Source organism: Achroia grisella, unplaced genomic scaffold (genome assembly GCF_030625045.1).
Source record: "Achroia grisella isolate CSIRO2021 unplaced genomic scaffold, CSIRO_AGI_Agris_v1 utg660, whole genome shotgun sequence".
Taxonomy (NCBI): Eukaryota; Metazoa; Arthropoda; class Insecta; order Lepidoptera; family Pyralidae; genus Achroia; species Achroia grisella.
In genome coordinates, this window is record NW_026712984.1 from 935,816 (window position 1) to 961,481 (window position 25,666).

The window sequence follows — 25,666 nt, forward strand, 5'->3', positions numbered from 1 at the left end:
TATCCATAACACAAGCTCTGCTTTACTTGAGGCTAGATGGCGCTGTGTGAATTATCTAGGGTTATTTAATATTATTAAAATGTATGGATGACATGGTATGGCGCACCAGTCTACGCTGAGTCAAGTTAGGTAGCCCATAGTGATAAATTCAGTAACAACTAACCAGGATGGATTCCAGGGGGGACCGCGTATAGATCAACCCGAACCACCGACTGAGTATAGTAACTATTCGGAGTGACCTGTAGGTATGACGAGGTGTCTCAAATTTAAAACAGCGCCGATGGACTGGCGGTATAGCCAACCGCCCTACTTCCCATTGTCGCGGGTTGGATTCTTTACAGTACAGTTTCATAGGTATGTATATAAAAAAAACTATGTATTTACTAGCTGTCCCGGCAAACGTTGTTTTGCCATATACATTAATAACGCTATAAAAAAAAAGAGAAGAAGAAAGAAGGGCGAAAATTTAGGATTGTATATTTTTTTGTATGTTGTATCATAATAAAATAGAAACTAAATTTTTGTCTAAAAAATAAAAAAGAAAATTTAGGGGTGGACTACCCCTAACATTTAGGGGGATGAAAAATAGATGTTGGCCGATTCTCAGACCTACTCAATACGCTCACAAAATTTAGTGAGAATCAGTCAAGCCGTTTCGGAGGAGTATGGGAACGGAAACTGTGACACGAGAATTTTATATATAAGATATCAGATGATATAGATGGCGCTGTGTGAATTGTCCTAGATTGTTATAATTATTTTAAAGAATTACCTATTGTAATACTGGTAGGGCAGCGCGGTCTGGTCGTAGGGCAGCGTTTCGCCGTACAGCGCCACGTCCGCTTCGCACAGCCCGGGGCTGCGCACCTCGCTCTTGACACCACCTGATTATATCATCATCATCATTATCATCTGCTTCTTCCTTATCCCATTTATTTGGGGTCGGCGTAATATGTTTTCAGCACCTGACTATATTTATGAAGCTAAAACTTTGTAGCTCTTTTTATGAAATTGCGCGGACAGGCAGTCGGCAGGAGTATAAAAGTTCACACTTACAGGAGGTGTATAGAGAAAAAGAGTCTTTACTATTCAAAGCTCCAAAGAAAGTTAGTTTAGTTATTAATCTGAGATTAGTACAACCTATAAAATTCGTAATTAGCTGATGAGAAAGTTTAAGGTTAAAGTTCTCACCCGCACTATCTTCATTCATCAACCAGGCCACCGCAGACGATGAAGAGGTCGAACACAATCCGCCTGTGGTTGTCAATGGCAGGGCTAGACCGCCCAACGGTGCACTCGTCGCGCATCCGTTCGCCAAACTACAGCTCTCCACCTCCGAATTACCAGGCAAGCATAAGCTGTCTACAGCTGATAAACTCAACGCCGAGTTTGACGCAGTCGTCGTGTTCTGGAACAGTGTCGTAGCTCCAGACACTAGGAGAGCAGGTAATGCTGCATCCTGCAGTAAGGACGGCGGGGAATCTGATGTCGATTCAGACTCGCAAGGACTTGTATTGACTTCGCTCGATAATCTGAAACAACAAAAAAAAGTATTTCAGCCACTGTTATAGAAAAACGCGCGTTAAGTTGAGTTTAACAAAACACCCTCAGTTTAACACAACATTGGAAATAAAAAGTCCATTAAAAACGCGTTCGAATTGTTTACGGAGACGCATCCTTTTTATAAATAGTCACTTCGAATGTCTTAATTACAGAAGGAAGGAAAGGCGGGAATAATCAAAGGAGTTTGTTGAACAGAACAATATTTTAACATCTGTCTTATGGGCCATCTATCAATTACGTCATCATTTCAGTAATTTTTATTCCCCGCTCCAATGTCACATTAAGTCACACTTTAATAATTAAAATTTGTGAATCGTGAATACTGGAATATACTGATATAAGCCTTAAATAAATTCAAAATATCTGTTAAATCATATTCACTAAACAAAGCTACTCACTAAACGATTACTTGAATTACGAGCGTGCAGGGTGATAAATAGTTGTTCTTGCACGGGATTTTCATTTAATGATAGACATAGACACCTATATAAAATTACTTAAACATTGTAAATAAATTAGGATTAAAAAAACCAAATTAAATTGATTTTTTTGCGAAGAACTCAATTGGATCTATATACTGAAATGGACGTTAGGGAAAATTAATATATAAAAAAAATACGTTTATAAGCGGTTAAAAGGTCCTACATGAATAAATGATTTTTAAATTTGAATATAATATTATGATATGCTTAAATTGGGTAGGTTCCTTGATTTTCTTTCTACAACTTCTTGTTAAACAATTTTACATTTGTCAAACCCTCTTTTCGTTCACAAGGATCGTAATTCTGAATAGCCCTTACAGCACAACACTAGTCTATAAATTTCATGTACGCCAGTACTCATATCTCCATAATTGTCCAATTAAGCGTGGTTTAGAAACGAAAAATCATATGTTGTTTAATTTAAATTAGTGCCATTAAAACAAATCACCCAAATCTAATAACAGATGCCCGAGCAGCAGACCCTCGCGTATCGGGCATTTAGTGGGTTTATCTAACAAAATGTTTACACGTGTACCAATTAATTGAGCTCGTTATCAGCGTCTGTCTGTATGTTGGAGCCATTTAATCAACTCCCGCGATGATGCGCATGATGGGTAGGATGTGACGTTTATTACTGAGTATATAATTTTAGTCATTTTAATAGAGGTAAACTGCAAAAACTCATCTACTTTGTACCTTAATTTTACTTATTCAAGCAGCTAAATAGCTTCTTTTTTAAGCTATGGAATGGCGAACCTGTCTATCACGGGTGTCACATGATAACGTGATGTCTGTAGTGTTGTTAATATATATAGACAACGGTTACTGTTTACCATGTATGTACCCACATAAAAAGAGTAAATTTTTAACATTGGCACATATAGATAAACTACCTTTTGTCCGCGGCTTCGCTCGCATTAATTTATCCCCTTAGGGGTGGAATTTATCAAAATCTCCTTCTTAGGGGATGCCTACGTCATAGTAGCTTTAAGCATGCAAAGTCTCAGCCCGATCGGTTTAAAATTGACAAAGTTTCATACAAATTTTCAACCCCTATTTTATCCCCTTGGGGGTAGAATTAATCAAAATCCTTTGTTAGCGCATACCTATGTCATAACATCTACCTGCATGCCACATTTCAGCCCGATCCGTCCAGTGGTTTAATGTTAGTCACCTTTGAGTTATATATATTTAGATTATTTTTTCTTTTATAAACACATTTAGGTATAGTAATGGATGTAGAAGAGCGGTACATGGAGAGTTACAGTGGAGATTTACATTTTTTATTCATCACGACATGACAGTATTTTGTTGTCGGGCAGATTCGAAGCTACGACCTGGAGGATTTAAGTAAGTTAGGAAACTATTAGTGCACAACATTCAAAAGCAGCATATATGTGCTAGTACATGGACTTAGCTGTTTTTGAAAATCGGTGTAGATTATATCTACATAGAATAGTATACGAATAGTACCTTGCCGTAACACAGTTTTTAATAAAAACTAGCACGGGGGGTAGTTTTCTTTCTTTGGTACTGGTACTGCTGTATGGTTAGTTTATTATGTACCCACTATAATTCTGCAAAATAAGGATTGTGTCCAATTTAACATACAAATTATTATCTAACTACTTAGAATTGATATTTGTTTCATCAGCATGCATTTATTAAGGACTTAAATTTATTTGTTACCGCAATGTCGTTTTTATTTGTTTGTTGTTTAATATTATTTGAATTGTTTAACTATAAAGTAAACGTGTACAAAACGCTGCTGTATTTACTAAGCAATTTTATTTTTGCAAGAATATTGTCAAGGCTGTACTAAATATTAGTTCAATAAACATTATTATTATAGTATAGAATATACTGATATTAATAATGCTATTGTGAGTCTATCTGTCACCTTTTCACAAGTAAATGGCTGAACTGATCTTAATAAAAATCGGCGTGAATATAGATTGTTATCACGAGGATGGACGAAGGTTGTCAATATCTTAGTATAATGAAAGCACCATTTATTTACAATTTCCAAATGAGTACTCAATACATTTTTAACAGTGATAAATTAACATATTTAATTAATTAAATATCAATTAATATTCTATACCATAAAAATTAAGTTGATAACAGAAACTTTATGAAATTATGACTCATAACCAGAAGCAGGAATGATTAAATGAAATATAATTATAATTAACAAAACTATTCAATATTTGGGCACACCCTGACTAATATTAATAAGATCCATACTAGTAAATATTATAAAACTACAGTATATCTGTCTGTCTGTTACACGCTTAAATCACTGAACCAATCTTGATGAATTTTGATATAAAATATAAATAAATTGAATCTTTATGAAGAGCCGCGAAAATAAAAAGAGATCTTTCGTAATTCGTTGATCACGCATAAACTGATTTTGATAAAATTTTGATTTAACTTGGTGAAAAAAGAAATAACTGATTAAAGTCTGTATATACAAAGTTATAAAAAAATATAGTAGGTACTAGTATCTGCAATTGAAATGCAATCGCAGTCGCAATCAGCTAGTTTAATATTATATATTCTATACTAATATTATAAAAAGGAATGATTTCATTGTTTGTTTGCATTGAAATATCGAAACTACTGGATCGATTTGAAAAAAATCTTTTACCAGTAGAACTCTACATTTTGCCTGATAGTATACTTTCAAAACCGTTAGGAATCCATATAGAAACTTCGATAATGTATTCCAACGTGTGAAAAAAATATCAGAATATTTTTTATATCGCGTGTCTTAAAATAAATAATTTTTATTAAATATATAATAAAAATAATAAATTTTATATATTAAAATTTATAATTTTTATTCCAAAATACTTCATATTTTATTTGTTTCTCTGTACTTAATAGTAAGGAAAAGTACACGACCAATTATAAAAACTACTATACCTATATAAAATGCCTGGCTGCCACGTGGTCGATTCTTGATATGACATTATTAAATCATTACGTAAGTAATACACGCGAGGAGCGCCGCGAGTTACAACTAGTTTTATATATTAACATAACGACTAACGATTAAGTTAAAAATTATGCAAATAACAGTTTTAAAACAAAGTCCGCCGTACGCATGGCACCTGTTAATTGCTGTATGAATATTTCTGTTTTATTGCGAAATAAACCTTTGATATATGACATTCTTGTATATGTTTGACATTGTCCAATGTTATAATATAATATTTTTGATATACGTACATATATTTTTAGGGTTTAGACTCAAATATAATAGTTTTAAAACATATACGTGTTGATAATTGGCTGTGAGTTTATATCGTATTAATTTACTAAATTAATTCATTATCCTCGAAACGGAGCACCTGTATATCTAACAATTACAGTACTTATTTCAGAAACCAATAATACTATTTGATTTGAAATTTGAAGTAGGTTTAGATAAGGTTCTTATAAACTTTATTATCTAGACAAGTAAAATATATAACGCACGTACATGTTATATAATGTTAAATCTTCTGTATAATTGTTTTAAGTTACAAACATTTACATTTATTTACACAAAAAAAAAAACAATCATTGTAATCCAAAGTGGGCACACCGAGGCACTGAACCCAAGATATTGAATTAAACTGAAAGCTAATCTGCTAGACCAAGTTTCAAGGTCTCCGACCTTTAAATTAATGTAACTTTATTTATTCAGAACCCTCGGAGTACGAAATCGACTCGCTATTGGTCAATTTTTTATGTTTAACTATGACACCGTTAAGAAACAATAATCGTCAGAAAACGCATTATAACGGTCAGCGCTTCTTAAAGATTTTATGGGAGTGACCACATCATAGGGCAAGTAAAAGTGGAGAAATTTAACACCATTCATATAGTGTTAGGGTGTCACTTTGTTAAATTCTATCACCCAGCTTAATGTTGAGTAAATAACACTTTAAACGTCTTAAAAGTTTAGAGTAGCAATGCAAAAAATAGTCATCAGAATAAGCATAGAATTGACAAAATTATCTATTTTTATGGTAAAGATAATGGCGGACCATCTAATAGTAAGTGGGGATCGTGGCCTATCTAGGTACATAAAGATCATCGAGGATATGACGTAATCATATGTTGCCATTTCGGGAAGAACTAAGGTATTTTTTATGGATGATAATGGAAAGGTTGCGCATATAATAATAATAATCTCAGGACAATTCACAAAGAGCCATCTAGTCCCATGTTAAGCCAGCTAAAGCTTGTCATGGGTACTAGATAACTGATACAAATACATTTTTTTTCGTAAATACATAATATACATAGAAAACACCCAGACCGATACAAACAATCATCCTCATGAGTACAAATGTGTATGCCGTGCGAGGAATCGAATCCGCCGAGGCTGTTGTCGCCGCATATATGGTTTATGCTGGCGAGGCACCAGTGGAGGATTATAAATTGAGCATAAAGTCAGGTCACTTCCATCTTGGAAAATGGCAATTTATCATTTACAAGGGGAAACGCATGAAGGTCAATCTGATAAAGTACATTGCTAGCAATGGGATTATTCTCCACATTATTCTTCTTCCCCCTGGACTACGGTATTAAGATACCTTCGTATCTATACAATAATTACACTGCCATATCTCACCGTTCAATCAAAATATAGTTTACAAGTACGAGTAGGTGAGACAGAGAACCCGCGTCTCTGTCTCTATAAAAGAAACTAGTTTTAATACAATATTTATTAACAGTAAAAATAAAGTAGATTAAGTGTAAATAAACTTATACAACAGATTAAAATAATGAACATCGTAGCCTTTGTAAATGGCGTCCATGTTTATGCTAGTTCGCGCCTTTTTCAAGTGTCACTTCACTTTTTGCCGCCACTTCGTACAACACTATCGTATATCAAACGTGCGTCCCGAGTATGGAATCCTGGTTAATGCTAACACGTTGGCACCACTGTGACTATCTTTTTAATTGAAAGCTTTTTTAATGGCCAGTTATTTTTCACTATTCACTTTTTACTATCGGTAGTTGTCGTAAAATGCGTTAATTTTGTATAACAAAAGACTTCAAAGGTTCGAATACGAGCAGTAATTTAAGTGACATTCCATATGGTGTGATTATATTGTTTGTCACATTTTTAGTTTTATGTTTTCCCAGTGAATAAAAGAAAAATAAATCATACAACTGATTCATAATTATTCCAACTATTGACTAGGAAGGATATATTAGCGAATGCAATAAATATATTATTAATTACTTACATTATCTAATATATAAAATTTTCGCGCCACTGTGTTTGTTTACCAACTCCTCTGAAACGGCTTGACCAATTATTATAAAATTTTTAGTGTATATTTGGTAGGTCTGAAAATAGGGCGCTAAAAATAACATTAGAGTGGCCCTTTGCGGAAATAATGTATATGGCAAAAAAACATCTGCTGAGTTATTACTACAATATGAAATATTTTTGGTATACATAAGGTGCAATGCAACATAAAACTTCTCGTTAAACAAAATAATAACGTTTCATTGGAAATAATAACTTATGTGTTATTGTGATGTAGATATGTTACTGTAAAGTTCCATCATAAACTTCAAAATTCGTTCGGTAGTTTTTGCCTGATAGAGTAACAAACATCTATCCATCCATAATTACAAACTTTCGCGTTTATAATATGTATAATATAAGTAAAATATAACTAACAGCTATTTCAACGAATACTTACTAATAATATAAATCTGAAAGTAGGGATGTTTGTTACACTTTCACGCAAAAACTGCAGAACCGATTATCACGAAATTTTGTACACATGTTCTTGGAGGTATTCATAGAATGAACATAGGGTACTTTTTATTAAAAAAACAAACATTTTTTATAAAAAATAATAAATAAAATATCAACATTTTGCTACCATCTAGCAGCCAGCAATGAAGTTATGCGAGCAAAGCCGCGGGTAAATGCTAGTCTCTAATAATGTTTAGGATGAAAACAATAAGGCCACACGCCCGACAAAAGTACAATAGCGGGCACACTCCGGGTGGAGAACATTAAGTTTTATAGTGGCACTTGTTAAGGGCTCCTTGTTATTATGAGCAGAAAGGGACGAGATTTTTTTATGCAATACGAATGGCCATGTTAATTACTAGCTTTGCCTACAGTTTCATCCGCGTTAAATTTACATACATAAATTTAAAAAAAAAATATATAGCCTATGTGTTATACTGATGCATAAGCTACATTATTGTAAAGTTTCATTAAAATCGGTTTAGTAGTTTTTGCGTGAAAGAGTCACAAACATCCATACCTACCACATTCGCATTTATCTTATTAGGTTTAGGATTAACATTAAATTGCACCTGCTTATTATCCCTGATCAACGCGATGGTTGACTGGTAGAAAATGCCATCAGGCATTAAGTTCGTCATGTATACAATTTTGTGTAATTTTGTAAAAAAATATATTCTTTTGCTAATAATATGTTTTAACAATATCAGGAGAATTGCAAGTGCGTTGTCGGCATTTTAAAAGAAAGAAGCTCTTTTCTTGAAGGTTTCGTATCGGTTCAGAAATACCATCGCTGGAAGGTAATTGTACAATGTGGTTGTGGCAAAAAGTTTCTAGAAAACCGCACTGTGGAGGACCACATTCATCCAGATGATCAGGATGGTAATTTAGTCTCTGGCGGGTGGTACGGTGGTGAAACTCAACAGCAACTTTCCTCCATATAAATAAATAAATGAAATGACAAGGTGACGGATCACCAAATGTTAAACAGTAACCGTCGCCTATACAGTGACTGTACTACGGATATAACGTTATTATGTGAAGATCGAGATACGACTCGAGCATCACCATTCCAGAGCTGAGATGTCATAACTCTTAATTGTTATATAACTGCCGAACTATATCTTAAAAATTAGTTTCTAAATATACTATATTTAGAATATATTAATAAATTAGAAAGTAGTTCAAAATTTACTATATAAGTTATGGAAGAGTGGAACCTCCCGGGATAGGCATTTTATCCTTAAACAGAGACCACAACAACTAAACATACAGAAGTAAAAATTGTGTAGAAAAATTTACTTTACAAGTTGCTTGGCAGCCGAAATAGGTGGGACAGAGGTATATAGACGAAATTTTACATAATCTACCTAAAACCTAAATATTTCAATATGAATATTAAATTAATTCAATTAAAAATAATGATAAGAAAAATATGATTTATTATTATTTCACTTTGGTCTTCAAAGCCCAGAAGTTTGTTTAAGCATTTGGCATACACGTGTCAAACTAACAGATTCTAACGCTTGCCGAGTTTTTTTCTACAGGCAAAAATGTGACAAAAAGTCCAGATGCGCCGGCCAAATGATACCGAAGTGTTTTTATAGTAGCCATGACAAATGGAAGGGTTAAAAATAACTTGTCAGATAAGTTATAGTTTCGTTCAAGTGTCATTCTATGATTAAACGAACTAATAGGTATTTATAATATCATATTTATTACAGCATTCAATGTTGGTATGTTTTTAACGGTACTAATGAAATGGTGTACCCACCGATCGTAGGGCGCACTAAAAGTTCATATGAGTACCTATGATAATTCTTTGATAGAATGGATAGATTTTGATGGAGTCTTTTGTAATTGTTGACTGTGGACCGTGTAGAGGTCGATCTGCCATTCCATTGCAGGCAATGAGTGACTAATTTAATAACTACTAACTAACAGTATTATGGTTGATTCCTAGTTACGTTTAATAAATAGATTAAGTCTACACTCTATGGTAATTGTTTAAATCTACATTACCTACATATATCTAAACATGTTTTTGATCCTGAATGTATGTATGTGAACGGACAGGATGTTTAAAAAAATGAAAGTTCAAAACTAACGACCGCCATTCGATACCGTGGATCCTGCCTGTCAAAACTTAAAAAATCATAACTTCGCGCAAAGGAGTGGTTTAAAAAATTGATTTATTTATGTCAAAAAGTTCTATTTTTGAACTATGAACAGATGCAAATACATACGGGCTCCTGTTGTGTTAATGGAACGCAACGTTTTGGAAAGTAGAAGAGAAATATTTGTACATTTAAAAATATATAAATCCTTGTGTTTTCAGTCTCTTTCTACAACTGAATTATTTGAGACTCGGACAATATCTCTGAAAATTTTGGACAGAATGGATTTTCTGCGAACTCAGATTGGGACTAGGATTCCTAGAAATATAGACAATTTCTTGTCATCGATAAAAATAATAGCTCTATGGTTATAAGAAAAAGAGCTTAATTAGACATTGTCAAAAAGCTGTCTCAAAATTTTATGAGAAGTAGGCGAAACTGCAATGTCTTCAAACACTTCATATAAAAAAGGGGGAGATATAATTGTCTGTGGCATTTTTGTTTGAACTAGATATCAAATTAATTACTATTGAAGAAAAATTGCAGATAAACATTAAAATAAATAATTTAAAAACGTAGGAAAAGTTTGTTTTTGAGCTATTCTTAAATAGAGGTCCACGTTTTCGAAACGTACAACTAAAATTAAACGTAAGTACAACGAAAAATCTTTTTCTGCGTTTACACAGTTTCGTGCGTTTTTTTAACTTTGTTTTAAACGTGTTGCCGCTTGCTGTGCAGAACAGGCATCTGAACATCGTGTTAACCACTAATTAACCTAATAAGTGAGTGGTATGTGGCATGTTGCATACCAAACCATTTGTCTTACTATACGCTTGGAGCGTCAACTCTGGAATTTTAGATATTTTGTCGAATACGTAGGATATGACTACGACATATTGCTATGCGTTAGATGAATGAAATTTATTGTTTTTAATGTAAATATTTATTGAATAATCATATAAGACCAATCTCTTAAGATTACATTGATATATTTTATAGAATATATGTTACCTATGCGTTATTCCATTGAATAATAGCAGTTGATCTCTAGTTAAATCCATTTTAATTTTGTCACTATGCAATTTTTTTGTGGGTTCTAATTTTATAAAGATATGATATTAGGAATTTGAGACTGGTTATACATACAGATATGTTTGTTATATCATTTTATATACATCTAACAAATTTTATTGTATAAATATGAATTTAATCATAGCTTTAAATTTATGTATTCATAGTATGTAAGTTAATTCCAACTATAAATATATAATGTAAAAAAATCTGAAATATGTTTGTTGCGCTTTCCTCAATCATTTGTAATGTAATTTATTTAGATGTAGAATGACTACACTTTTGCTATCAATAAATTATAGTCACTCACGCGGTCGAAGTCACGTGTAAAGCTAGTAGGTAGCTAAATCCCTTACCAGGCCTTAATAAAAACTATGGAGTGGCACTCACATCTATGGTACTTCAAAACACAATAAAAAGGGCTCTTAATCCTCATGTAATCCGCATATTGTCAATACACAATTGCCGTGAAAAGGGCTACTTAATAAACGTCCCAAATGGACCCCGCCCTACCCCTAGTCCTCAGGGTAGCGATTATCACGCCCCGATCAAAGGAAGTGTATGAAAAATACAATAGGTGTTCTGTTACACATTCTATTTGCAGAGATTCAAAGATGCGATTCCTCGTTCAAATCCGTTTTAAATATGTCAAATTGTACATTTTTAATTTTTTTGATATTTTTTTTATTTTACCATTCTGGAAGGAAGCAGTTTTCATTGAAATGGATGTATTATTTAAAATACTCATGATTATTCATAGTATGCTAATAACGTAATTTTTACAGATAAAACTATTCTTTCGTAATATTTCATTATACTTCCAATTTTTGTGTAATTGGATGGTTTAGAATAAAAATAAGTATTAGTATTATCTGTTATTAATATTCGTTGGTCGACAAATTTAGGAAAAGTACAATATATTTTTTTTTTAAATAAAACACACAATAATCAAACGTGCTGTATCACAGATATTTTTTTGCATTCGAAAAGTTATGTTATGTTTTTAAAAGTCATTTAGCGTGCCAAGGTGATTATGATTTACTGATTGATCACCGATTGAAAAGATTATAAGAATAAATCAGTTTGTGTTTTATTACAGACTTCACATTAGATGTACCTACAAAAGTCGGTAGAGACTATAAAAAACTTAGATAATTGCAAATAGATATAATCTTCATTTTTTGAACCTGGATAATAAAGTTTGATCAAACTTACCTATCCGGTACATCAGTATTGGCCTCAGTTCTAGGTCGTTTTGTCTGAAACAAAAATGGGATAGCAATTATTTTTATATTGTTTTTATGAATATATGAGTGCATTTAGTTAGTTCAAAATATTAACGAAAACAACAGGTTAGTAAATGTGCAAAAAATATTAATCTCCTACAATTTTTTTTAAACATTATTTAGAGATATTTATCGTATTTTTTTTTAACCTATTTGTCTACTCTAGGGATAAGGACAAAACAAACCAATTTTGTACTGTTCTTTTTTAACGTAATTAAGACTAAACCAAGTACTTAAATAGCAGTAATAGTTAGTATTTCAAGAAATATGAAATTACTAAGCACTGGGTCTGGATTATTTTCTAGAGTAGAACATTAAGATGCTTGTAACACAACTGTCTGAATATGCGTCTGAAATAGGTGAGGAGGGGTCTGCCTTGGTTTCTCTACTTAAAATCGCTCAAATAGTTTTGGTATTAACATCAGAAACAATGATAAACAACATTACATCTCATTATAATTTTGGTACACACAATACAAAAACTATAATATTTGTTACCATATCTACTGCAATAGTAAGTCTATGTATACACTTGTGCAAATTATTGCAAACACATTTTGCGTTCTAGGAACCACATTGTCACGTAAAGAATGGTAATTGTGAATGTTGTGCCGATGTGACTGCCTACAACATTCAGATATAATTACAATTCAGGGGCCGTTCATAAAGGTACGTCATAGGCTGGTTGGTAAAGTGTTACATTGTATGCCAAAGAGTTGGAGGAATCATAAAGTTCGTCTAAAAAATTAGGTTATTAGAACCTTTTCCACCTCGAACTTAAATTTTGTGACATCATATTGCTGGGATTGATCTGCTCTGATCACTACGACTGATGTATTATCATACTCAACCAATATGACTAATGAATTCGTACTATGTGGTAGCTTGTATTCACACATAATTGTCATTAAAAATATACAGTTACAACCTTTTTCTATAGGAGTAAGTGGCGAGTTTCTTTTTATTTTTTTTTGTGCTAAAAGTGATTTATGAATCAAAGGTAGTTTAAAAGTGTAGAAGTGTTACTTATTAAAAGTGGTTAATTTGAAGTTTATTCTAATAAAGTACATTTCTATTCTAAATCAAACATCTTTTAATAAAATTGTAAGATATTTTTTATATCATCTATGTTGATTAGAAGTCCATAAAGTAAGTTTAAATTGGACAATCTATTTGTTTAAATACCACCAATTTCCTGAGGACTATCAAAACAACGATAAATCAGTTGGAATTTCGTACTACATTGTGTCATTGCAGTTCAGTAAGTAGGTACACTGTGCTCTAGTGGCACAAGTCTAGAAAACAATAAATTAATTGAAAATCACCCAGGAACACTGGTCTGACATAATTTACCGTCTTATTCAAATTACTTTTGTCAACTCAATTAAGAGCGTGCTATAAATTTCAGTACACAAGCAGCAAGGAATGCGGGCGCTATAAACATTGTAGTTATTTAATTAATTGGAGATTAATATTGTCTGTATGTTGATCATTGTAATAAAAAGCAATAAATTATGGTTCAGGAAGTTTGTGGACATCTTATGGTCTCTATATTGGTTAAATGATTTTTCAATTGTAAAACTCAACTGTAGCACTATAGATGCATTTCTGGGCATGTTTTATATTACAATTGAAGTTGCCTGCGTGAATTCGGTTATCATACGTATTAATGACTTGGTTCTTAAAGACTGTACACTAATTTTTTGCACAGAAAAACGAATGTTGCTTTTGGTAAAAAAGACTATTTCAAAGTAAGAATAATTGAACAAAGGAAAAATATAATAAAAGTCTAAAAAAATCCGTCGTGCACCACTATGTTTTAACTAGAATCTGATTAACAAATATTAGAAGCTGTCAAATAGTTTTTATATAAAAATAGATTCTTTTATTCTTACAAATTTTCGCTACATCATGAAATCTGTTCTGAGAAATTGCCTGGAATAATGACTGCTTACTGTATTCCACATCGTACAATCTACAAATTTAATTGATCAATTCTAGATGAGTATTGGTCTTTTTGCAAGATTAACTCCTAGCAGATTTTTCGATTGAAATCTTCAAGAAAAGAGTATATTTGGTCGTCAACACACCTGCGATTGCTCTGATATTGCAGGTGCTCGGGCAACTGTAATCGTAATTGTATAATTGGATATACAACACTATGACAACACGTTATCATGTGATATGTTCATGCGTTTCCATTTTGGAGTACTGAGTCTCCAGTCAGCATCATGCCTCGGAGTTAGTTCGTCGTCAAAATATTCCAGTTATTTAGTAATTGACAGGTACTAGAGCTCCATGAACGTGTAAGAGGACCAATTTAAATTCCATACAAAAAATCAACCGTGTAACGGTTAACAATCCAAGTTTTCTAACGTAAAAAGATTAGAGATAAACATGTAAGTTATAAATAATAAAAGTCCTAAACGTCGCCTTCTGAGATCAAGATTACGGTAACAACATTAATAAAATCGGGCCGAATTTATTTAACAACTCTCCGAGGGCGCCACTGGGTCTCCGTTTGATATATGTACTTGGTGTAGAAACAAAGGACAGTATGAATCACACGTGATTTTTTGTACTGTAAAGAGTACAATAACATCGTTTATTATTAGAACTAAAGTTGTTGTTTTCGTTTGTCTGTCTATCTTCGATGACTTTGATACAAATGTCACTGTTATTTAGATATTTCTACCAAGTGTTTTTTTTTGTATACATTACAGAAAAAGTATCTTAATATTATAATAATACATCTTCACGACCGTGATTCCAGATGCGATAGTCAGAGCCGTTGTTAACTGTCGGCAGTATGGTGAACGCAAAACTTGACTGGTTACGTAGTGCATATATGTATTCGGTAAATATTCCATTGTATTTAAAATGAAATCAAGGCAATTTGGATTGTACAGGAATGTTTATTTGATTTATTAAATAAATATACTTAGTGTAGAAGAAAGGGTTGTATGAATAGTGTAAAATGTATAAACAAAAACATATAAATTGTGTAGATATGTGAACAAATGTTTACGCGAGATGACATTGGGTGAGTACACTGAGCTTCACTTGCAGATAACAGTTACTAAGATTACATAAAATAAAAGTGTTACTTATTCCAGGAGTTAGCTTGCTAAGTAGGCAAGTTATTATCAAAGTCGCTCGGTCGCCTCCCTTAGCAACTATGGGACACCACCTCCCAGGATAGCAGACGTCACTAAGAGATATCGCGTGTGAGAAAGGGCGTAAATCACGGGTCGCATTCCACTCGAGGTGTGAGGCCGACCGATCTTGCGATAGCGCGGGCTAATTTATACGTTTTATGCGGCGACAACGCGCCCGCGCGCTTTGGTATCGTTTGTTATACAGGTTGTTGTGTTAAATCTACATTTACTGCACGCATTCGATGGGCTATAAGAGTTGTTCATTTTGTTATATTTATTGAGTAATCATGAAGTAAAATAAATTGGAATAGCCTAAGAGTTCATGATAAACTGCTGAAGTTATAAAAACGGCTGATATCAATTTAAGCGCTTAAATATATTATTTTAAGTATAGCATGATTCTGAATTTTATATTATACATATTTATAATTCATAGTAAGTGTGGTTATTAATTGGTGGTTTCATTTGTACAGTTTTAAGCGAATAAATAATTTTAACTGTCTTGTTGACTTTTAACTAATTATAATTTATTAAAAGTCTGAAATTTATCAAAGTCATCTGAAACTTAAAATAAACATCTGCATATATGCATACATACTATGAAAAACAATTCAAAAGTTTAGCAATTGTTAAAATAATGTTCGTGCTAAGTAATGTTTAATTCAAACAAATAACAACAGCCTGTGTTCTAAACAAGCATCAAGACAAAACGCTTCTTTATTTTTACGTAATTCGTTTATTGTTTTATCTCACTTTATATTTACGACGGGGACTCCTGGCTCGTTCCGTCTCGCTCCCACATCGCGTTCCACAAAATAAATTCTCAAATTTATCGACCGCCATATTTATGTTCGTTTATAGTTGATAATTCCAGTGAGATACCGATTGGTGATATTAATTCCACGTTTGAATTTTGAACTCATCGCGTGAAATGTCAATTTTAATAGTGATTTATTTTAATGACATTATTTTTTTTTTTTTTTAAACGCCCGTAATTTGTTAACGAACTTTTTCATTTTTTTGTTGCAGTGTACTAAAGAAATATTTTTTCATGTTACCAATATTTTTTAATTTAACAATGTAACTTTGCTGTTTCATATTTTAACTATACAAACTTTCTCTTAATGTATGTCATGTCATTCAAATTTTATGACAACTTTGATTAAGTTAAGTATATCTAAGTACTAAACGACAAACTGTATGAACGAAAAGTTTTTGCCTGCCGACATGACAAATTTAAAAAAAATCAATAGATAGACTGCGAATAAGCATTTATTATAAATCTCCGGTGCGAGAATAGAAAAAAGCACTTGTAAAATTACGAGAAAGTATTTTGTTCGCTGTTTATTTAATTTAAAAACTATCATAGGTTTTTTATTATGAAATAAAAAAATCATATCATATAACTTTTACAAATGATTAGAGTATTTAGTGAGCTTTCTTTGTGTAACTTTTAGTGTCTATTTTTGTTTACACATTACATTTGAGATAAAACCTTTTGGTTTTAAGCAGTAATGTTGAGGCAGTGATTCCCAACATTTTTGAGTTAGGATCACTTTGTATAAAATTTAAATGTAAGTGTACTCTAATTAATATAAGTATAGGTACTTATATTTTAAAAGCGTGCTTTTAATGAATTGTAAATATGGTGATACCATATTTTGGTAGATCACTTACCTTCTAGGAAATTACCCGTGTCCAGTACTACTTAAATTATTTAAATTTAGAACGAATTAATGATTCAGTTAAGTTTCTTGCCAGTGCTTTACAACTAAATTAACTGGATGGTACGAACTGACTTAGATGGTACGGATAATACCTTTAAACTTGTTTTATTTTACTTTCATAAATTATAATTATTACAATGTATTTCTGCATAGGACCAAAATTAAATATGATTGAACGATTGGCTGACTTGAATGAATAAATAAAAGTAGTGGCAAAAAAGGTTTGCAAGATTCAAGTATTGTATGTCGGTAGTAATTAATGATCCTTGACAAATAATCAGTATAATTTGTTTAAAGAAAAATGTATACGCAAAATCTGTATATGGCGACGGATGATGTGAGATAATTTTTTTATAGATGAACTATGTAACGTCTCTGCTTTGTCTGTAAGCGATCAATCATCATAAAAAAGGTAATTATGTGAAATTATTATTATACAATTATATACAATACACTATATAACTGTGCTAGCTTTTGACTGCGGCTTCGCTCGCGTTAATTTAGGGGTGGAATTTATCAGAATCCTTTCTATGGGGATTCCTATGTCATAGTGGATTTATGCATGCAAAGTCTCAGCCCGATCGGTTTAAAATTGACAAAGTTTCATACAAACTTTCATCCCCAATTTTATCCCCTTGGGGGTATAATTAATCAAAATCCTTTCTTAGCGGATGCCTACGTCATAACATCTACCTGCACGCCAAATTTCAGCCCGATCCGTCCAGTGGTTTGGGCCGTGCGTTGATAGATCACTATGTCAGTCACCTTTGAGTTATATATATTTAGATTTTGTATTATGATTTTATTTTATTCATTGACTCAGGATAAAATACCATCCTGATCATCATCGGCGGTCCTCCACAGTGCGGTTTTCTTGAAACTTTTTGCCACGCACAACCGCATTGTGGAATCACATTCCAGAAATATATTTCCGGACCGATACGATGTTGAAACTTTCAAGAAAAGAGCTTATTCCATTTTAAAAGACCGAGAACGTACTCGCAATTCCCATGGTATTGCGGGGGCTCTTTGCACTTACAATCAGGTGAGCCGTATGCTCGTTTGTCCCCTGTGTTATAAAAAAAAGGCGGGCCGTTGGTTGGTGGTCTGCGGGCCGTTGGTTGAAAGTCACTACTTTAGGTAAGGTGAGGTGAATCAAGAGAGACATCTTGCTCGATAAATCGCATCTTGTTAGCTATCGAGTCGGACAAATTTGTTTTATTGTCGTTATCTCTGGGTGGTTTTTGTTATCAATTCTTTCGATCTCTGTACCGTTTTGTACGTTTTCTTTTGTTTTAATATCGCGATAATAATTGCTGAAAATTATTACAATTGAGTTCTTTTTAATCAATTTCATTTCTATTGTAATTTTTGTTATGTTATTTAAATGGTAAATTATGTTTCCGTCAACCTTATGATACTATTGTTTATATACCTACATTTAGCACAGCATAATGAACATCACGTTATCATGTGACGCCCGTGGTAGGTATAAGAGGTCATATGTTGCCTTTCAGGAAGATTAGGGTACCATACATTTTAGCCTGTAATTCCATTGCCTTATCTCATCCTTCAACTGAAACACATCTCACAAAGTAAGTTGCTTTTCTTTGCTTTCCAATCATTTTATAAACATAAATTTACTGTTATACGGATCAGAAACCCAGAAGTCGTCGATTCATCAATAACTAGGTTTGTTACCGGTGTGTTGTTTACACACCAGGTCAAATGTTGAGCGGAGTGTGTTTATTCTTAAAAACTCGACCTTGACCGATCGGAATTTTTTTGAGTAGTAAACGATGAAGACTCGACGGTGTACCTTCGATGAAATTTCGGCCTCGATCGGTCAAATCGTTTCGGCTGAGTTTCATTACAAAGAGTGCAAGTCTCTAAGAAATAGAAATAATCTTTATTCAAATAAACTCAATATAACTAAATAATACTTTTGAATAGTCACATTTTTTTATTCTACTACTCATTCGTGCAGACTCATCACAAGAAGAATGAGGAACTTGTGTGTTGCTCTTTTAAATAAATGTTGTTTCAAATAGATTTACATAAACAAGGATTAGGCATGCGACAATCAAGATAGAAACCGCTACGCACTTAATCTCTGTTCATTGAGATAGATCTGCGCTTCGCGATCCGCTCAATTAGGCATAAAAAAGCAACCGTATTTCCTCCTTAATTTAAGTCGGCTAATTAATTTATCATGGTAACCAAGTGTACAGTGATTATGTTGGCCTCGCTTTGGTATCAGGTGGCTAACGATGCACTGTCCCGTAGGTACGCTAGCGACACCATTCAATATGTTACGACTTTTTAATAGCCTCTAAAGATTAACGTATGAATGGGTAATACGAGACCAGACGCCGTTCCACATGGATACATAAACAGTTTGTCCGTCCGTATGTTTGTGTGTACGAACAATAAAATTTGGTGTTAGTTACGATGCACACCTCGGACGCTGGTAGATAAGGGTTAACGTGAATTAATCACCTGTTTGAACAAGACCTGTTAGGTTTGCTTCAGTGTTGCCAGATGATCGTCTTGATTTCTCCTCAAAATATTGCCCATTGTTTTTGAAGTTTGAAGCAAATAATATTACATTATATTATTTGGAAAATGGGTGACCATTCTCTAAAAAATTTTGATTATTTTATGACTATGGCATTGCTCTATCAGTATAGTTTTTGTTTTATAAGTGTTCTATTAACAATACACCCATAACTCCAACTTAAATTTCCTTCCCCTCACAAAACGACCGAAAACATTTATCCCTCTCTAATTTTTTTTCCCTTTCCCAATATTTTAATTAACGTTGGGGGGTTAATTCTGGTATCAACTAATAAATCTAAACCAATGTTTTTGTTTATAGCAATAACATATCACAAAAAATTAGAAAAAGAACCATCACATTCCAATATCCAGCTTAAAAAATCGCTCCAATATCGGAATTGGTGTAGACAGGCAAAAGATATAAAGCGTGTTAGAGTGCAAAGCAATGTAGGTAGATAGTTAGTAAGGTGCAAACTGCAAAACGTGCATTATATTACAAGTGCGCTCGGTGAAACATATATTTTGATTGTTAAACTGTATATAATAGGTAGGTGTACCCCAATAACACGGCTTTAAACGCTTCCTTGTTATAATTACCCTTCATAAATTTATTATTTCCTAGTACCAAGTTGACTGCGTGATTACTCTCTGTCTCAATTATTTCAGCCACCAACTTCAATAAGCTGTATTGCGGTTTGAGATATGATAGTGTAACAGGATGACACCTGAGGACTAGCAATGTTAGGTATCTTATAGTTCATGTCTACATGGTAACTTAAAAAGGGTATTAGGCTAAAAATTAAGTAGAGTAATTATGAAACTGGTCATTATTAGCCAAAAAACAAAGTGAAAATCTGCCATAAATGAAAATTTTCATACTGAATACATCACTTCACTCGCAATTGTATGAAGCTTTTAATGACTTAGTTTAATTTACACATTAATTTTGACTTGCTACATCAATTTTATGAATGACAGTGTAGATATAAGCAAGGGTTAACATTGAATACAAAGTAGACCATAAGTTTATTGTTATTATATAAGAAAATATTCTACTACTTCGCTTTACAGTTAATTTTTTTATTGTCCTTATCACCTCTAGTGAAAGACAAGGACACAAGCCATACAGCGGAGTCTATTAGTCCAATGTCTGGCAAATTTTATATTTAGAAAGAAGCGTTTATGCCCGAGTGATTGAGGTTGTATCCCTGTATCACCTTTGGCTCCACGTGCTCCAAGCTGCAGCGAGGCGACGTCCCACCGCCGAGGTAGCTACACGGCATCAGTGTCACCATGTCGTAGTTTGCATTCCGAACGCACTCACACACCACACCAGAATGTCACTTTGACAGTTTTTTGAGCGGGAAACAGTTTTTGAGCTGTCATTTTGCGCCTAGCGTTTGGTTTTTGAGCGGTACGGTGAGTCCATATAGTAATTTGGAGTCTTATGATATAATTTGGTATTATCCATTCTTCAGTGGATCATTGAGTCTAAAGGAAATTATTTTATAAAATGTTATATAATATAATATTAATAAACATAAGTATGGTGATGAAACCGCCTGCGTTACGGTAGGTACACGCAGGTGAAGTCCCAATGGCGGAAGATAGGATAAGAATGAAGTGGACCGTGGATGGTTTCCAGGAGGAAATGCGTTTATATCGGTCTGATAGCTTATTTATTCCTAGTGTTAACTATCGTACGAAATACCATTAATTAAAAATGGTTAATAATCACGTTCTTTATCTAAGGCATTCAGAGTAACCTGAAACGGAACGGCAGAGGCCAGGGCCTGAATAATCTTTCTGACATTGACAAGTAGATTGATGCACGGATGGAACTGACGTAACGGGAGCTTGGAGCGAAAAGGTTGGACTATTATAAAAACAAATAAGATATAGGTAATTGTGAATATAGTAGGAATTTCCAGGTTTATTAGTTAGGAATGGGAGGATACCACAAATAGTGAAAGTGAGTGGCCCTTTAAACCTACACCCGTGTCACAAGTCTCGGGCACTACTTGGAGTTCTCTCCCTGAACCATCGGTGGCCGGTATCAGGGCCTAATTCGTCATCATGACTAGTGGTTTTAAAACTAGTAATTGGTACAGTGGTCCGAATTACCAAAAAACTGCCCATCTCTATAAGTATATTACTTATTGAATTGACTAGTATGAATTTATAATGTTTGTCAACTTGACATAAAATGTAAAGCTGTATAGCATTTGTTTGTTTATGCAATTAACCCATTACTTCCCAAGCATCGATGTAATAGGATTAAGGTCTTAATACATTAAAAAAAGTTATAATATGTATTAAAATTACGTAAATATGTATTACTACCAAAAAAAAGTATTTTAATAGAAAAAATATTTTAAAATACAAATTTCATTGGTAGCTATAGTATAAATACATAGGTTCTTAAAAAAATAATTAAATGTAGTGTCCTAAAAATAGGACAGTGGGAAGGAAGGGTTAAGGACTATATTCTATTCCATTTGAAATTGAAATTCGTGAAACAATTATTTTAATTTATAAGGAGTAAGGCAAAAAAATGTATATAGTTTAGTAAGAAAATGTATATGTTTTTTGAACGAATGTTTTGTTTGATTAAATAAAATAGGTATCTAAGTTTGACAAAAAAATCATCAGAAAACATCATCACGCTACACTGGTGACTAGTTATTGAAAGCTTGTTATTCATCGCCCTACAGCACAGGAAAAAAAAGCAGAAACAAAAGAAAAAAAATTACACGCACGTTTGACGGACCACCCACATTGATCCGTCAAATTCGAATGTCGAAGCAAAGGCGAGGAACGTGTTCATCAAGTTGTCAAATCGGCTTTGACGTAATTATAAACGGACGAATTTTTTATTGATCACGACCATCTTGCCGCTTCTGTGTTCCTGGTAGTAATTAGTATTATATTAATACTAATTAAATTGTGATTATTTATTGAAATGGTAGGCGTGGTGTATTAATTATATTAACACCGACTTAGACGGTTATGGAGGTAGTTTGAAATGTGTGCGAAACCAAAAACTTCCTATAGATTTAGATTTCTCTGATGAAGTAAACACCGATAACAAATCAAGGCTCGTTCCCTGTCACATTGAATTTGAAATGCAGACACTAATATTGACAATTTCTCTGATTCAAATAAGGGTATTTGGTATAGAAGTGTAAACATATATTATATTAAAAAAAAAATACAAAAACAAAAATAATAGGCAGTTACATATATACGAAATTTACAAAAAGCTATTAAAAGAAAGGCATTACAAACAAACAGAAGTGGCAAGAACTTTCTTGTAAAACACATTAGCATTTTACAAGAAATTATACTTGAAAATTATTTTTTTTATGTACCTATCCCTGTTGTAGTCATTCTACATATTATAAATGTTTTCTTTTTATTAATTATAATATTTTAATCTTTTAAATTCTTGCAAAAACTCGTATTAAAACAAAACTTTACTAACGCACTGTTTACTTACAGTTTAATGCGGTAAAATCAGCTTCTGTTTCAAGTTTTTTGTTTACAGAAGCCAATCTGTCCACTCTAATTAAACCTCTACCAGATTAAAAGATGTAAAAAATATCCCGAGGCTACGTTCCATTCCACGCTACCACTTGTTATTAAAATAAAATATTTAATTTTAAACGAAACGTGTGTTTGTTTTCGAACTAGCGGGGGGCATACACAGTAGCGTTGCCGTCGCTGCGTGGTATGGAACACGAGGGTGACCATGGGTCATTAATGTCAGAAAGCTTTTAAACGATTTCGTAATCGTGTGTTGAAAAAACAAGAAATGCATAAAATGTTTAAAAATTTATAAATAAGTTCTGCTTCTATCTACCCACTCACATGTTAGTGTATGGGATTGTAGTTAATCTACAATTTTAGTATTCTAATATTTAAGAAATTAAAGAAGTTACCTAAATAGGTACAAAATTATTATGTACTTAGATAACTTTATACTTAAATTATATATTGGTAAAATCCATGAGTTGGAATGTTCGGGGTAATCTCAGGTCAGTAGGTACTTGATTTCGTCGATTTTGAAAAATCTTTGATTGTTGGATATCCTGTTATTTATTGAGGAGGGCTATAAGCTATACACCACGCTACAACCAATAGGAGTGAAGCTGTATAGAAAAATTTTGCAAACACGGGGAAAATATCTCTCACCCGAAAATGCGTGGGTCAGCGTAAACTGTCTGTTTTGTGTGTTAAGGTTTGAATGAAACTGGCACAATATTTATGTCATGTTTATTTAGTGGGAAAATGTAAAACTAAATGTACCACATCTTAGAAACAATTCGTCATATAGCGATGATGTGATATAGGATATTTTTAGCCAATTATACACGTCCATATTTTATTACTGTATATATATTAAACGTAGAGTCGAATTCAGTTGAGAATAATTGTCAAGAAACTTGGTAGGGTTCCTCCATAAATACGTTTATAAATATAACGTAAAGGGACTTGCATTTGTGTCATGATATTAGAATAATAAATCCCAAAAGATTTATTTTTGCCTATGTACTTAGCTAAACTCTAAAACTTTTCTAAGAAAAAACCGCCACCGACAAGAGTATCGCTCTTAATTTATGAATTAATTTTTTGAATTAAAAGTTTCATTATTAATTAGATAAACAAAGAATCGAGACAATGCAAATAATATCCTAAAACTTTCACTGTTTATGGTAATCGCAGACCTCGTGGCCTTTGGTCCTTCACAACAGGGGGCAAACGTGAACCAACGTCAATTTGTTCCTATAAATATAACGACCATACTGCACACCAGTAGAGTCCGTTATAACCTTTATTCCATTTCAATTAAAGTACAAAATCAATTAAATTTTGACAATGGTTTATAGAACTAATACATGAATAGAGAAGCATTATTTAATAGACTACCAGTTTTCCGCTCTTCTGGTTTTATTGTTCTTTTTTATATTGCCAGTAGAGTTAGAGAAAGAATATATACTTTTTTTTCTTTAATAATATACTGTTATAACACGTTCCAAATACAAATTTCTATCTAATTTTACTAAGTACATAATTTTTACCTTGAATTTCTAGTGAAATATTTTCTAATCGGATGGCTAAACTTATTAGTTTTCAAGTTTCTACCTCCTGCCGTTAACACAGTGCGATCAGGACTTTGACTATGAATTACAACACAGACACCTCAATATTGTAACAAGTTTGACGTGACTGAGCATGTCTGTGTCATCGTAGCTCCGAAACGTATGAGCCTATTATGCGATTTCTCTCTTTGAAAGGTGAATTATAGAGGGGGTTGTAAGCTACAATTTACAGAGTATTTTTTTATTCTTTAGAGTTTTTGTTCATGTCGGTGACTACTGAAAATATTCTTTGTTTTTTGTCAGTTCTTCTCATCTCGAAATCATTCCGAACTGACGGTAGATTTGACATATCATAAGAGTCTGTAATAGACCTACATGAATAAAAATATTTTGAATTTTGAATTTTTTTAATTCCATTTATTTAAAAAAAAAATGGAAATAATTTAAGATTAAATTGAAACTTGCATATTTTTATGTATCATTTCCATATCATACAATACAGCTTACATATGCAACTGTCGAGACGTACCTACATAATCGTAAAACTTTCAATTTTAATATATTACCATTTTAAATGACCTATATAAAGAGAGAGTATTGACTTATCCATTGCAATTAAAAAAACAACTGGTCCTTTCATATTACATGTATTTAATTATTTTACAATATGCATATATACATCATTTATTCAAAACAAAATCCCAAAAACTATAGGCTTTTTAAATGTACATATTCAATAATAAAGGCGAACTGGTAATGACAGTAAAAAATATGGATTTATCAATATCGTATCGACTATCGACTAGTATCGACATATACCAGCTA

The 25,666-nt window shown here is 32.7% G+C and overlaps 1 protein-coding gene across 4 annotated transcripts in view; it reads right to left on the reverse strand.

The window, feature by feature from the left end:
- The window catches only part of LOC131849581 (eyes absent homolog 2), a 59,854-nt gene that overhangs the window by 10,509 nt on the left and 23,679 nt on the right, over positions 1–25,666 (reverse strand). For all 4 annotated transcript variants that reach the window (XM_059199678.1, XM_059199677.1, XM_059199679.1 and 1 more), the window contains exons 3-6: positions 20,957–21,230; positions 12,225–12,268; positions 1,192–1,532; positions 773–884 (exon numbers count right to left, since the gene is read on the reverse strand). In XM_059199678.1, the coding sequence (XP_059055661.1) occupies positions 773–884; positions 1,192–1,532; positions 12,225–12,268; positions 20,957–21,034 (575 nt within the window). In that variant the 5' untranslated portion in view covers positions 21,035–21,230. The remainder of the gene's footprint in view (positions 1–772; positions 885–1,191; positions 1,533–12,224; positions 12,269–20,956; positions 21,231–25,666) is intronic.